Consider the following 13,617-nt stretch of genomic DNA (forward strand, 5'->3'; position numbering starts at 1 on the left):
TTACAATGTTATAAAAACCATTTTGCTTGAAACTAATAAAATGAATATCGTCAAATCATCAAGTGCACAAAGATGGCAAGCTCAAAAGCAGTTTTCCTTTAAGAATTGCTTTTTGTGCTCATCTGCTTCAGACTTCTACACATGAAAAAAAAAAAAAAAAAAAAAAAAAAAAAGGGAAACCAGTCAATTAATATTTTTAATTATTCCCGTTTTAAAAGAAGGCGAAAAATTTGTTTTATAACCTTTGAAAAATTCGAAATTTTATATCGAATATATTTTTAGATGCTGAAATTTTAAATTATAATTGTGAAATAGTTTAAAAAATCGACTGATTTTTCAGAAATTTTACAATTTTCATGTAAGTTTATTGAAAAATATTTTCCTGCTCTATTCGATGGCACAAACAGTGAAATTCTGATATGTTTAATTTGTTCATCAAACAAAGATATGTCCGAAAATCATTTAACCATCAAATAAAAAAAATCTAAATCAAATTTTGAAAAAAAAATTCCCTTCATTGCACTGTCATCGACTAACAGAATGTGTACAAAATTTAAAGTCGATAGCTTATCAGAAAGTAGGTTAAAAATTGATGACAAAATTCCAACCACAGTGAAACACCATGAGTGAACTAATTAAGGAAAAATGAGGCAGGAAATAGCACTAGAGTGGAATACTACTTATTTTAAGATAGCAATGTCTACTAATTTTGGTAACCTTCAAAGGGTTAGAAGTCTAATTTCCAAAATTTCAAGCTAATCTTAAAAACGAAATTTATTATAGGCCAATAAAAGAGTAAAAAAAAATAAACAATTTTCTTTTCTATTTGGTATAAAAGTTGGTAAGAAAGTTCTGCTAATCAAAATTATTTTTTGTTATAATTATAAAATAAAGAATTTAATTTTCTTTCCGCTAACTGAAAATTAATTTTATTGATTTAAATAAGATAATCATTTACTTATCAGAAAATTTGCTTATTATTAATATATAAAGTATTAATCTCTCTCAAATGCTTTAAATTTTTCCCTTATGTAAGTAAATTACATTTGGTACTTTTCCATTAAAACCACACCAATCATTTTCAACACCGCATTAGTACATTTTGGCTCATTTCTTTCCTTACGACTAGAAAAAAGAGAGCAATCCTTATGATTAGATGGATACTGTATGAAACAGAATAATCAGGAACAAGAAACATTATGTAACCTTTTGATAAAATGCTTCAAAACCCATTGTTAGAAGAATATCATCAAAAATTTTTAATAAGATCTTATTAATTTCCATAATTTTATTACATCTATGTATTTTAATGTTAGAGTGAGATAACAAAGAATTGGTATATACCTCTTGTAGGTAACTATTTAAACCATTCACAGCATTATGATTCACTTGAAGCAAGGTTTGGTTCCCAAAAAAACAATAAATATTAACTCCTTACATCATAAGTAACTGAATGGTATGGTACTAATGAAAGAAATGCTGGATCTAAGAGCCATATATGTGTTCAGAGACCTTTTTCTTCTTGGCATGAATGAAGGCTGAAGAACCATTTTAGCTTCGAGTTACATTTTAATTTCATAAGGTTGTTAATCAAACAAAATCTTTCTTTGTGAAGAATAGCTCTTTCATGAAGAAACAAAATAATTCTTCATCTAATGGAAAATTTCAAGTTGTATAAGTCACTGTAGTTTTCTTCCTTCCTTTCTTCTTCTTCTTCTTTCTTTTTTATTTTATTTTATTTTTTTTATTTTTTTTTTTATTTTTTTTTTTTAAAGTTATAACTGATGGGATGAAAATTTGATCATGCAAATAAACAAAATTATCACCAAGAAAGAAGACAAATCAAACTGGTACAACATAACGCCAAAAAATTACATAAAATAATAATAAAAAAAAAAAGCAAGTAGTATGGTTTTAGTGGTACCTTACAATTTAACATTTGTCATTTTTAGCAACCGAATACATTTCTTCCAAAAACGACAGATAGATATAATAACCATACGAAATTTTTTTAATTTCTCACAATGGCAATTTTATACTTGAGAATAAATAACATTTAAATATCTGTACTTTTTAAAGGTATTTTAAACTGAAATAAAAAGTAGTTTTAATTCAAAATAACACTATTGAAATTATGAACTTCAATCAATAGTCATGCAATATAAACAGCAGCTTCAAAAAAACAGAACATCTAAATTTGCAATAAAGATATATAGAGATTCATGGATAACTATTATAGTGTAGCGCAAAGAATTTAACAAAAGAAATTAGTTAAAATCTTAATATTTCAAACCATTAGTCATATCAGTTGAACAGAGTAAGAAAAATTATGAACACATTCATAAGCAAATAAATACTTTACAATTATAATTTTTTAAACACAAAATTTCATCTAAATGAAGTTATAATATAATTTAACTTGTACCTGTAAAGGAACAGACTGCCAAATAGGTTGTATCTCAGGTACATAATTTTCAATATGAATATCAATAGATATTAGGAAAAATTTAAGAGCTTGAGGTAATGATACCAAATTTTTATGCATACTTTCCAGAATTTTCTTTAAACATAAATATGAAACAATTTCATCAGATATTTCAAAATCATCTGGAAAAAAAAATGCACATTTAAATCATAAATACATTTACATAAAATATTCTACATAAACTTTATATCTACTTATTGGATTTTTAAAACAATGAGAGAAAACAAATTAATACTGTGAGATGATAAACTTGAAAAGCTGTAATACACACATACCTAGAGTAACATTTTGTTTATATTTATTCAAGCTTTATTAGATATTGGAAAATAATCATGAAGTTGCCATATTTCTTTCACTGAATGATAAAACTGAACTTACCTCTAAAAGAATTTAAAGGATCTTTATTACAAATGCAAATTACGTATTCTTTTAAATCATTTCTTAATATAGTCCATGATTCTAACTCAGATGAAGCTTCACATATTCTTTTAATTTTTGACCAAAAGGGCACCAATTCTTCAAATACGCTGGTGAAAACAAAATTAGCTTATAAATTTGAAATATGTATAAAAACAACGTATTAATGGAATAATAATAATAAAAAGGTAATAAAATATCTTTACAAAAAGGTATTATATTTATAAAGAAAAACAATTCAATTATTACCTTTCAAAATAAGATCTCAGAATTCTGTAAAGTCCAGTATACCACCAAGATCTCTATTTTTTTTAAAAAGAATAAATATTTATCAGGTGAATAAAGTTATGATAAAGATTTTTAAAAAGTTCTTCAACAAATAACTCACTAACTTCAGTCAGTGCTTTACTTGCAGTTGAAATATCAAATTCTTCCCAACCATTTGTCCTGTAAAAAAAGTATTTCAACATATTACTGTTATTTTTATGGAACAGAAGCCTGAATCATTTAAGAATTAACTCAAGTTATCTGGTACATTCTAAGGTCATTCAGTGGTGCATTACCTATTATAAATACAATTTTAAATAAGCAGTGCTGCTTATTAAAAAAATTTAAAAAAAAATTAAAGGTTATTTTAAATTGGTTATTTTAAATATTGTACATGGCAGAGTTATATATAAAAGCTTAATACAAATAATATATGGATGAATAACAGAATCAGAGATATTCAATTATTTTCAATTATATAATTAAACAATTAAAGTTAGTTAGTTAGTGAGTTAAATTTCAAACAGACTAAAGCTCAGTTTCTGATAAAGTAACAAATTATATAGTTAACGAAATGTAATTGAGCTTATTGTTAAATATTAATGCTCTATCATCCAAAATTAACTTAATCCCCAAAGCCTTATGTGGTAGCCATTTTAATAAGGAACTAACAATAATAAACTCAATACATTAAAAAAATTAATAATATGTTACAACTAAGGCTAGAAAATAAAAACGATCAATTTAGAATAAGACAAAAAGCTCTTATTTCGTTTAAAATGGAGCATTTGAAGACATCTAAACTCCAGAAACTTAAGTGAAAATTTCAAAGCATTTTGTTTTTAAGAGTAATATTACAATATTCAGATTTTAAGAGCAACAATTACACTGCACAAATTACTATGCATATAACAATTATTATGCATGCTACAATATTTTCATACAATTTATCATAAATTGTGTTTATGACTAAGTTATGTTTTTAATTTCATTAAAGAATCATTCGCTAAAATGTTCCTTGTTGATGGAAGGAAACCTATAAAGTTGATATTGGCAGGTTAAGACAGTTGATGCAGTTAACATCCAGGGACTAATTAAAAAAAAAATTAATGCTTTATGTAGTCATATGTTATTCCATGTTCCAGTGTCGATATAGTTATTGTTATTGTAATGAGGTTAATTGCTGTTTTGTAAGGTTTAATTTTATACTTCTTTATACTGTACTCTCATGCATCTTTGATACATAGAGGCCCATGATATATAATCAAGTGCCTTTGCAATTAAAAAAAAAATGTTTCATTGAAGAAATTCTACAGAATAACATCCTGGTTAATTAAATTCCATGCTGATTTCTAATCATGTGAAAATTTTTCTTTATATTATTATTCTTCTTTGATACACTGCACAAAAAAAAGAGGGGAGAGGGACAGTTTTATATCTTCCGTTCTACTGGGCCGATTGACGAAATTCAACTTGCATTTTTCATGTCTCGAAAGCGCGACTTAGGATATGTATTAGATTTTTATATAACATTGTTCCAAAATAGATATTTTAACAAAAAATCGGACTTCTCTGAAATGACATGTCAATTTTTTTTTTTTTTTTTTTTTTTTTTTCATATTTCGATTCTACGACTCAAATTATGCCAAACTGCCAAGTTTTATAAAAATCGCATGAGTAGTTTTTAAAAAACTAGCTCTCAAAATTTTAGCTTCTCAATGTTAATTGAATTTGATATATATTTATTAATATCTCTTTTTGTATTAAGCTCCTTTGATTCTTTCTTTCACATTTCGAAATTTAGGTTCATTCCAAATAATATTCGCTTATTCTTTTTATGATTAATTTTTAAAACTTGTATTTTTAAATAATATTTATAAATTTTTCGAAAAAAATTTGAATTATAACCTATAAAAATTTTATCATCATCTTCAAAAGTAGATGTATTTCTAAGCATTTCTCTAAAAAATTGGAGTTTTTTATTCAAAATTTCCTAAGATATACGTGAATTTACATGTTGGCGTGTTTTGAAATATTCCATATCTGTTATAACCGATAATAACGCCTAATGTGGTTTACACACTTAGTTAAAATTATTTGAAAGTATGGATGATAACTTTTTTTCCACTCATGTACAATGAAAAAAAAGAAAGGAAAATAGGTTGCTATACATTGAGAAGTTTGCCAAGTGAATTATTCTTAGCGCAAAATGAGAAAAATGCGCAAGGATACGTTTTTAAATTTCTCACCTTAAATTGGCATGTAACTTCAGAAAACGTCTCATTTGTGTCAAAATACCTATATTAGGACAATGCTATATATAATTCTAATATATATATCTTGAGTCGCGCTTTTGAGACATGAAAAATGCAATTTGAGTTCTGTCAATCGGCTCAGTAGAACGAGAGATACAGAACTGTAGCTCCCTTTTTCTTGCAGTGTACAAGTTTATTGCCTTTGCAAGCAATTACTATTTCATATCACTCTTTATTCTCTATGTGTTTTAATTACATTCAGCACTTTACTAAAATGTTTTTTTTTCTAATGTTAGAAGATTATTTTGTCACAATTTTTAAGTCTACGATAATTTTACACTACTATATTTTTCTGCTGGCAGTTGAAAAACCAGTGACATATCTTAAATCTACCTTTATGCTGCAAGGTTAACTAGTTATTGGCACTTTCTATTTTTTCAATGGTCTTTACCGAAATTAAAAATAAGGTTGGCTTTGAGCAGCAGTGCATGCAATATTTAGAGAGTATGGATTGGCAGTGCTAAATTAGCTGTTTTTATTTGCATTTCAAACAATTTGTGGCATGCATCATGACGTGCTACCCAATAAAACATTGATGAAATATTTAAATTATCTGTTCAGAGGTCAACATTAGCAAAGGCTGACTTTCAGTGAAGCTAAAGCTTGCAATGTATCAGTTTGAATGTGGTTCCTTAACTTAAATATTCTGCATTAATTTGAAATCTTAAGTATCCATACACACTTTTTATTAATTTTAAATTTTAGTTGCACACAATTAGTAGTAGCAAATATATGCTATTTAGCTACACTTTACCTTAGTGTATTATTGAAGTTCAGTTATTAGTTTATGATGATGATAATTTGTCTAAGGAAAATAAGTCGAGAAGACAGCTAAATTAGTTAAAATTTACAATGTTAAAACAAAGAAAACCCAGAGTGGCAGTATTTTGTATTGCTAATTGTGAACTGTCATACACCTTACAATGATTGGCTTAAAACAGAAAATATTAAATAATATTCATCCAATTTTCCCATTTATACTGGCAGTTAAAAATTTGAACTTGGGCCCAAAATTCACATACATTACGCTAAAAAGTGTTAAAAAAATAATTTGAAGGAAAAAATATTTCGTTCTTCTATTAAGTTAAGATATATACTGTTCCTGATTATGAAAAAGAAGATAAAATTTTTACAACATCCCTGTTGGCTGCTGTGGTGACTAAGCCTGTGCTTTAAATAATATAAATACATTGCTAACAAAACATGCGTGATTGGATTGATCACATTACTTTGATGTCTTTGAACAGTAGGCTGTAAATAACTTTCATGTGTGGAAAATTAGGCTTATATGGGTTGATTATTAGTGCTATAAAACTTACTTTTCAATAACTGGGAGAAGAATGTCATGTAGACATGATTTATCATTGTAGCATAACATCAACTGAAACACAGCATATGCAAACCTAATTTTAGAATCTTCTGTAAAGTGTTGATCTTCACCCCTTTCATTCAACTGATCATTACAATATGTAGCTTGCATCATTAGTAAAATAGACAATGTACAATGATGTTCAGTAAATGCCTGGAAAAGTTTTCATATTGCCATCAATATTTTCAAATAAACTAATATACACATACAAACTGCACAAAAAAAAGGAGGGTACAGTTATTTAGCTTCCGTTCTACTGGAACAGGAAATTAAAATCTCATTTGACGGAATTTAACTTACATTTTCCATGTCTCGAAAGCGCGAATTAAGATATATATTAGCTTTATATACAGTCAAAAGTCGTTAATTCGGACACCCATAATCCGGAATGATCTATAATCCGGACTTCAAAGCTAAAAACTTCCTGCGCATGCGCCGCGTTGACACATGCGCATAGGCGTTTACGCGTGCGCGTAAGACCTTTACGACTGCGCACATGTGTGTGCGCAAGCGCAGAATACGTTTTCGCGTGCGCGTTTTATGTATAACAGACGGTATATGCTAAAATTATCTATTTCGGTTAATGTTGATGATTGCGTTGTTCCTTGATCTTCGAATTATTTCCGGCTTATTATTTTTTGCAGACTGTAGGAGCAATTTTATAAAAGTAAACTTGAACTTTCGATTATGTCAAATAGAATTTCCGATACTGGAGCTCCCAAAGGATCTACAAAACGAAAGTATGTTCCGATGTCCATCAAACAAAAAGTGGAATTGCATCAAAAAATGGATAAAGACATGAAGAAGGTGACAGAGAGGTTAGTGAAAACGAAAAAATTTCGATTGACAAGTTAGTCGGTATTCTCGGCACAGCAATTACGGGACTTAAACAGCGGAACTTTGTAACTGAACAAGAAATTATGTCTGTTAATAGAATTAAAGAGAAAGTATTATCTCATAAAACGAAGCAACTTAAACAACTTACATTGAAAGAAATGTTTAATAAAGTAAAGAAATAAATATTAAGCTTTTTTTTTTCTAAATTTTGATACCTTTTAGATCATAATTGTTCTTTATTTCATAAATTACGGTTTCATATTTTTAATTTTAGAATTTCTGCATGCCATCTTACGAGATTTAAACTGATGATCTATAATCCGGAAAAATCAATAATCCGGAATCGTCGAAGTGCGGACGAGTCCGGATTAACGACTTTTGACTGTATAGCATTGTTCTAACATAGGTATTTTGACAAGCGGGCTTTTTCTGAAATGAAGTTCTATACTTAGATTCTACGGCTCAAATTATGCCAAAACGTTAAAAAACTTTAAAAAAACTTTATCTTTACTCTAAATTTTAGCTCGCCAATGTTATTTGAATTTGGTACATGTTTGTTAGTCTCTCTTTCTTTTTAATTACACTTAATTGATTTATTCTTTCAGAATTCGAAATTTAGTTTCAATCAAAATAAAATTCACACATTTTTTTATGATTTACTTTTTTAATTTGTGTTTTTAAAAAAATTTTTGAAAAAATTTTAAATTATAACCTATGAAATTTTTACCATCATCTTAAAGTAGACGTCATTCATGTAGTCATTTCATAAGCAATTCAAACCAATTATAAGTCAAGCATAATAATTATAAAATTACTGCATACTTGAATGATTTCACATGGATTTGGAAAAGCCCATGTTGTACAAGTTCTCACAGCAAGCCAAACAGCCACATTAGACATCATATGACTTTGGCCAAAGTCTGTAAATAGTTCTCTTCTTATCCATGGTAACCAAGGAGCTACAGCCTCAGACTTCATACGAAGAGATAAACGAGGTACAGGAAAGCCATCTTTAAATACTTTATGCAAGTCCTGAAGAGGTGCACTTGATATCACAAGAACAGTTAATAAACAGCAGCAAGTGCTGTGTATACCATTGATGTATGATGTCTACATATTTTAAGAAAAAATATCAGATATTAAAAAAATAAAAGAATAGTAGTATGTTACAAGCACAAGTATGGTTTAAAGAGATCTTAAAGAGTCTTAAAGACCTCTTTAAACTTTTTAAAATAAGATCTTAAAGAGTTTAAAGAAAGTTTAAAGTCAAACTCATAGACTGCTTCAAAAGCATATTTTGAAATGCAGTGTATTTCTCAAAGGATCAAAACAAGGTTGGCACACTTTCGTTAGCAGGGCAATGTACTCAAACATGCACGAACTTCATTAAGATTAAAAACAACAGTATTTCTTTGTATCAGAATTGCAATTTTTAAACTAACTCATGATTTTTCTATAATTAACAGTGAAAAAAATAAATTTTGAGCAACAAACCTGTATAATTGATCATGAATTTGTATAATTTGAGAAGGAGAGAAAAAATGCTTGAACTTAAACATTATAAAGTTTCAAAACAGACTACTATATGTTTTAAAAACAAGGAGAGGGTGGAATGTATGCTTCTTATCTTCATTTTATGTAAAATTATAGCATATTTAATATATATTTCTCTGTAAAAAGAAATTTAAAAAGAATGTACTTTTATGAGCTTTCTTTAAAATTTGTTTTAAATTTATTCCAGCCTTTTTCTAAACTTAAGATTTTTTATTTACAACCTATGATTCTCAGAAGTCTAGAATCCACATTCCACCAGTGGCCATGTGCCAGAGGTCTTAAGACCACTGAAAACTGATAGTTTGACCAGGATTAAAACCTTAGAACAGTGATGGTGAACTTATGGCACACGTGCCACAGTTGGCACGCAGAGCTTCATCAGCCGGCACACAACTAAAATATTACTTCCTTAATTAATAATCTGAATAAAATTATACTATGTAATTTAAATAAGTGTTTTAGTCTGTTCTTGAACATTTAACTTACTTATCGCATAATGCCACTGGCATACGGCCTAAGCCTAGATATGAGATTATCATATATCGACATAGAAATGATATACATATTTATTGACCCAATTTATAATGTTTCAATTGTTTGGGCCAGTCATATTACTTGTTTCATGGCAAAGAATACGCCAAAGTAGTTAATGTTTGATAAATGAATAGAAATTCATTGCAGACTGTCGGTGAGTTTTAATACTTTCATTGTTAAATAGATTTTCTATACTTCAGGTGAAACCCTCCCAAATGACTCCAGGAAAAAAGGCAAAATTAAACATTAATAGTGGAATATCATTTCAAGAGACTTGGACAGAATCATTTGGAGTTATCGAACACAATAGAAAAACATTATGCATTCTGCGCCGGGAAAGTGCTGTGTGTCGCACACCTAGAGTCAGACGGCACTTTAACACCAACCACAAGATTGTTGCCGAATTTGATGAAGCTGAATGGAAGGTGCTTATTGAAGGGAAATTAAGGAATTATAATTACCAGAAAGTTGGTTTTTGCAATTATCTTTTTAAAACAAACCATCTAACAATGACCAGCTTTCAAATTTCACTGTGCTTGGTAAAACATGGTAAACTGCTCTTCGATGGGGATTTAATCAAAGAGGTTTTGGGCACGCGGTCCACCCAAAAAAGGGTTTTGGGCACGCGGCTTCAAAAAGGTTCGCCACCGCTGCCCTAAGGGAGCGGGTTAATGCATGGACGTTTTTCATGGTTTTCCCATGAGTAACACGGGAAAACCATGAACCAGTTTTCCTTAGAAAATCCTCCACAAATGCATTCCTTCCCTTCAGCAAATAGCTTTGTGTGCTCTTTCATAATCAAATAACCTAGCGTAGAATCCACATAATCTCAGATATGAAAGGTGGGAAAAATTTTGGTGTTCTACTATATTAAAAAATATGTTACTTGTCTGCCCCTCTATATGTTATTTCTGCTTATGTACAAATGCATTTTTTGCATTTTGCATTTACATGACTGCAGAACTGAAAATGAAACAAATTTAGCTGCATATATAATGTGTAAATTAATTTGCATGCGATTCATTTTACAGGACATGTTTTGGCCACTGTATGTGTCTGTTCGGCAGATGTTTTTTTTGTGTATGGCACTACTGTAAAACTATTTTAAATACTTTTAGTGCATGAGATAATATTACATAGAATTTTCTCCTCAAATTTTGTAGAAATTTGGATCAGAAAATGAAATAACTTCTTAGCTTATTTTAAGAACAAGACTTAAAAATAAAAAAAATATCTTATATTAGTACAATATTTTAGTATTTATTGGTTATCCCAGCTTATATTTTCTTGGCAATAATGTATTTTCATACTAAGAATGCTTCTGGCATCAAAACAACACCAGTGATTTTGGTAACACTTATCTGTATATCTATCTCTAGCTATTGCATCTAAAGATCGGAAAAAATAACACCTCTTGGTGCAAAATATATTGTTTAGAATATGTGAATTGGGATACCTAATACTTTATTACACTAGAATTATAACAGAGATTAATTAAAATTAGCAGCATCACATTGCATCTTAAATTAGAGATTGCTGTCAAAAAAATTACATCATTATGAGAGATTTTATATTATTTTTTAATACTCCGATACAATGAATATTATCAGTTTTCAAAACTGTAACAGCCAAGCAAGATATATATAGTCTTACGTCTAATTACCAGTTAGCTTTACATTTTCTTTTTCAATTAATATATATATATATATATATATATATAAAACATAAAAAGCAGAGTTCCAAAGTTTTTTTCCGCAGCTGGGGAAGGAAAAAAAAAAAAAAAAAAAAAACGGTTAAAAGAACTTCTCAGAGCCATCTGTAGCTCAGTCTATCAGCTGAAATGCCTCCAAATTTTGGTAGGCGGACTAATGACAACATTAAAAAAAAGTTTCGAAATTTCGAAATTTGGAGATAAGGGAGAAATATGGCGCTGTCCCAGTTTACACAGTTGAGAATTAAATAAATCAATAACATAGAAGAAATTTCAGTCCAACACCGCTTTAAGGCAACAAATGAACTGTCCCAAAGTGTTACAGAGATGATATCTCAGTGCACCATAGCATTTTATTCAATAAAAGAGCTTCCTCGGTGAGAGTACAGATCTGTTGCAATGTACTACACCCTTCTCATGGATCACACATTGCATACTGTATACAACATTTTTGATAGCCGTACATTTCATGTGACCAAGAATGCTCAGCACAGCCTGTGATATGCTGTTCTCTAAAGTCCTCAAGGTTAGGACTCGACCAAGATAATCCTTGAGCTTCGAATACCCCTACATGAAAAAGTCACATGGGGTTAGATCAGGGAAGAGAGGTGGCCATGCAAGTGAAAAAATGCGATTCATGATTTTTTCATGGTGCAACAGCCACTGTACCAATAGACCAATGTGCGGTAGTGCTCCAGGCTGCATAAAAATTACCTGAAGCTGCAATTGCCTCTGCTGAGGTTGCGGAACGACAAAAACAGTTAGCATATCATGATACTTTTGCATGGTAATGGAACAGGCGTGTGGTCATGTTATAATAATATAACCCTCCCCCCCCCTCGAAAAAAAAACATCCATTGATGAAATCAACAGTGACTTTTGGTTAATGCAATGGGATTTTCTGAATTAAATGCAATTGTTCGGATGTTCAAATTCGAGAATTGCAAGTGTTAAAAGTCCCATTTAAGGTGAAAATGGGCTTCATTTCCCCACAGAATTCTCCACAGCCAAGAATTGTCAACCTCCAGCTTGGTAAGTAATGTTACAGCAAACGCCACCCGTTTATCATAATCATAGTGTTTTAATTCCTGCATATGACTAATCTTGTATGGGTAGTTGTGAAGCAGGTTCTGAAAAATCTGCCATACCATTAAAAGATTCAAATCCAACTGTTGCACTATTCTCTGGGTACTGAAACTACTAGCAGTGATCCCATGGGTGCCGTCAACGACTGCAATCATGACATCAGTCTGTTCTGACACTTTCCATCTTCTACCAAACCGAACTAAGGTTCCTGTTTCTTCGAACTTCAGAATCATGCCTTTCAATGCATTAATTGATAGAGATTCTTTAGCTAGGTTGTTACAACTTTTTAACTCACAAAGAGCAGCAGTTGCTATCTTTATAGACTGAATTAGTGATACTGCTACTAATATTTATGTAATCAAGCATTTGCATTTTCAAATTTTATCCACTTTTCATGCAAATTTTCAATTTTATAGACAAGAACAGCACTACATTTTTCTCTATCGGGTATGTTTGGAACTAATCTTTTTTCTCACAGAATCTTTTTTACCATAGCATCATTAGTCCCCTTGCAGATTTTGTGGCATTCTAGCTGATAGATCAAGCTATAATCGGCTCTGAGGGGTGTCGGGGGGGAGGAACCCCGAAAAGTTTCAGATTTTAATCGACGCTCATAAGTGTTTGTTAAAGTTTTTTGTGGTTTGTTTTTTATTATATAAATATGCCTAGTATTTTCGCACTTTAAGCTGCTGAAAATAATCATTAAAGACATAAAGTAAGAAATTTAGAACTAATGTTCGCAGACCAAAATTTTTTTAAATAAATTTCAAATAATCCTATAAATGCAACAAAGAATTTAATAAATGTAAAAAACCAAAACTTTTAAACAAGCAATATTCCAAAAAATTATTTAAGAAATTTAAAGAAAAACGAACATAACAGAAATTCAGTGCCACTTCATCGGGGGGGGGGGGGGGGGAAGAACACTGAAATCAATTGAAATCTTTCATTTACAAAAATCATTGCTTTTCTGTATCCAGAATTAGCCAATGAACCATTTTAATGTATTTTAATTATAATAGTTCACTTGCAAATTCTGCTC

The 13,617-nt window shown here is 29.8% G+C and overlaps 1 protein-coding gene across 1 annotated transcript in view; it reads right to left on the reverse strand.

Annotated features, from left to right (window-relative positions):
* LOC118187664 (uncharacterized) overlaps positions 1–13,617 on the reverse strand; it is a 132,064-nt gene that overhangs the window by 71,027 nt on the left and 47,420 nt on the right. The window contains 6 exon segments of the mRNA XM_085811078.1: positions 2,426–2,607; positions 2,864–3,012; positions 3,152–3,204; positions 3,295–3,349; positions 6,804–7,006; positions 8,513–8,800. Coding sequence (XP_085667204.1) covers positions 2,426–2,607; positions 2,864–3,012; positions 3,152–3,204; positions 3,295–3,349; positions 6,804–7,006; positions 8,513–8,800 — 930 coding nt within the window.

The sequence above is a fragment of the Stegodyphus dumicola genome, chromosome 2 (assembly GCF_044657685.1).
Source record: "Stegodyphus dumicola isolate Sdum_Otavi_A_Nest chromosome 2, ASM4465768v1".
In the NCBI taxonomy this organism is placed as follows: domain Eukaryota; kingdom Metazoa; phylum Arthropoda; class Arachnida; order Araneae; family Eresidae; genus Stegodyphus; species Stegodyphus dumicola.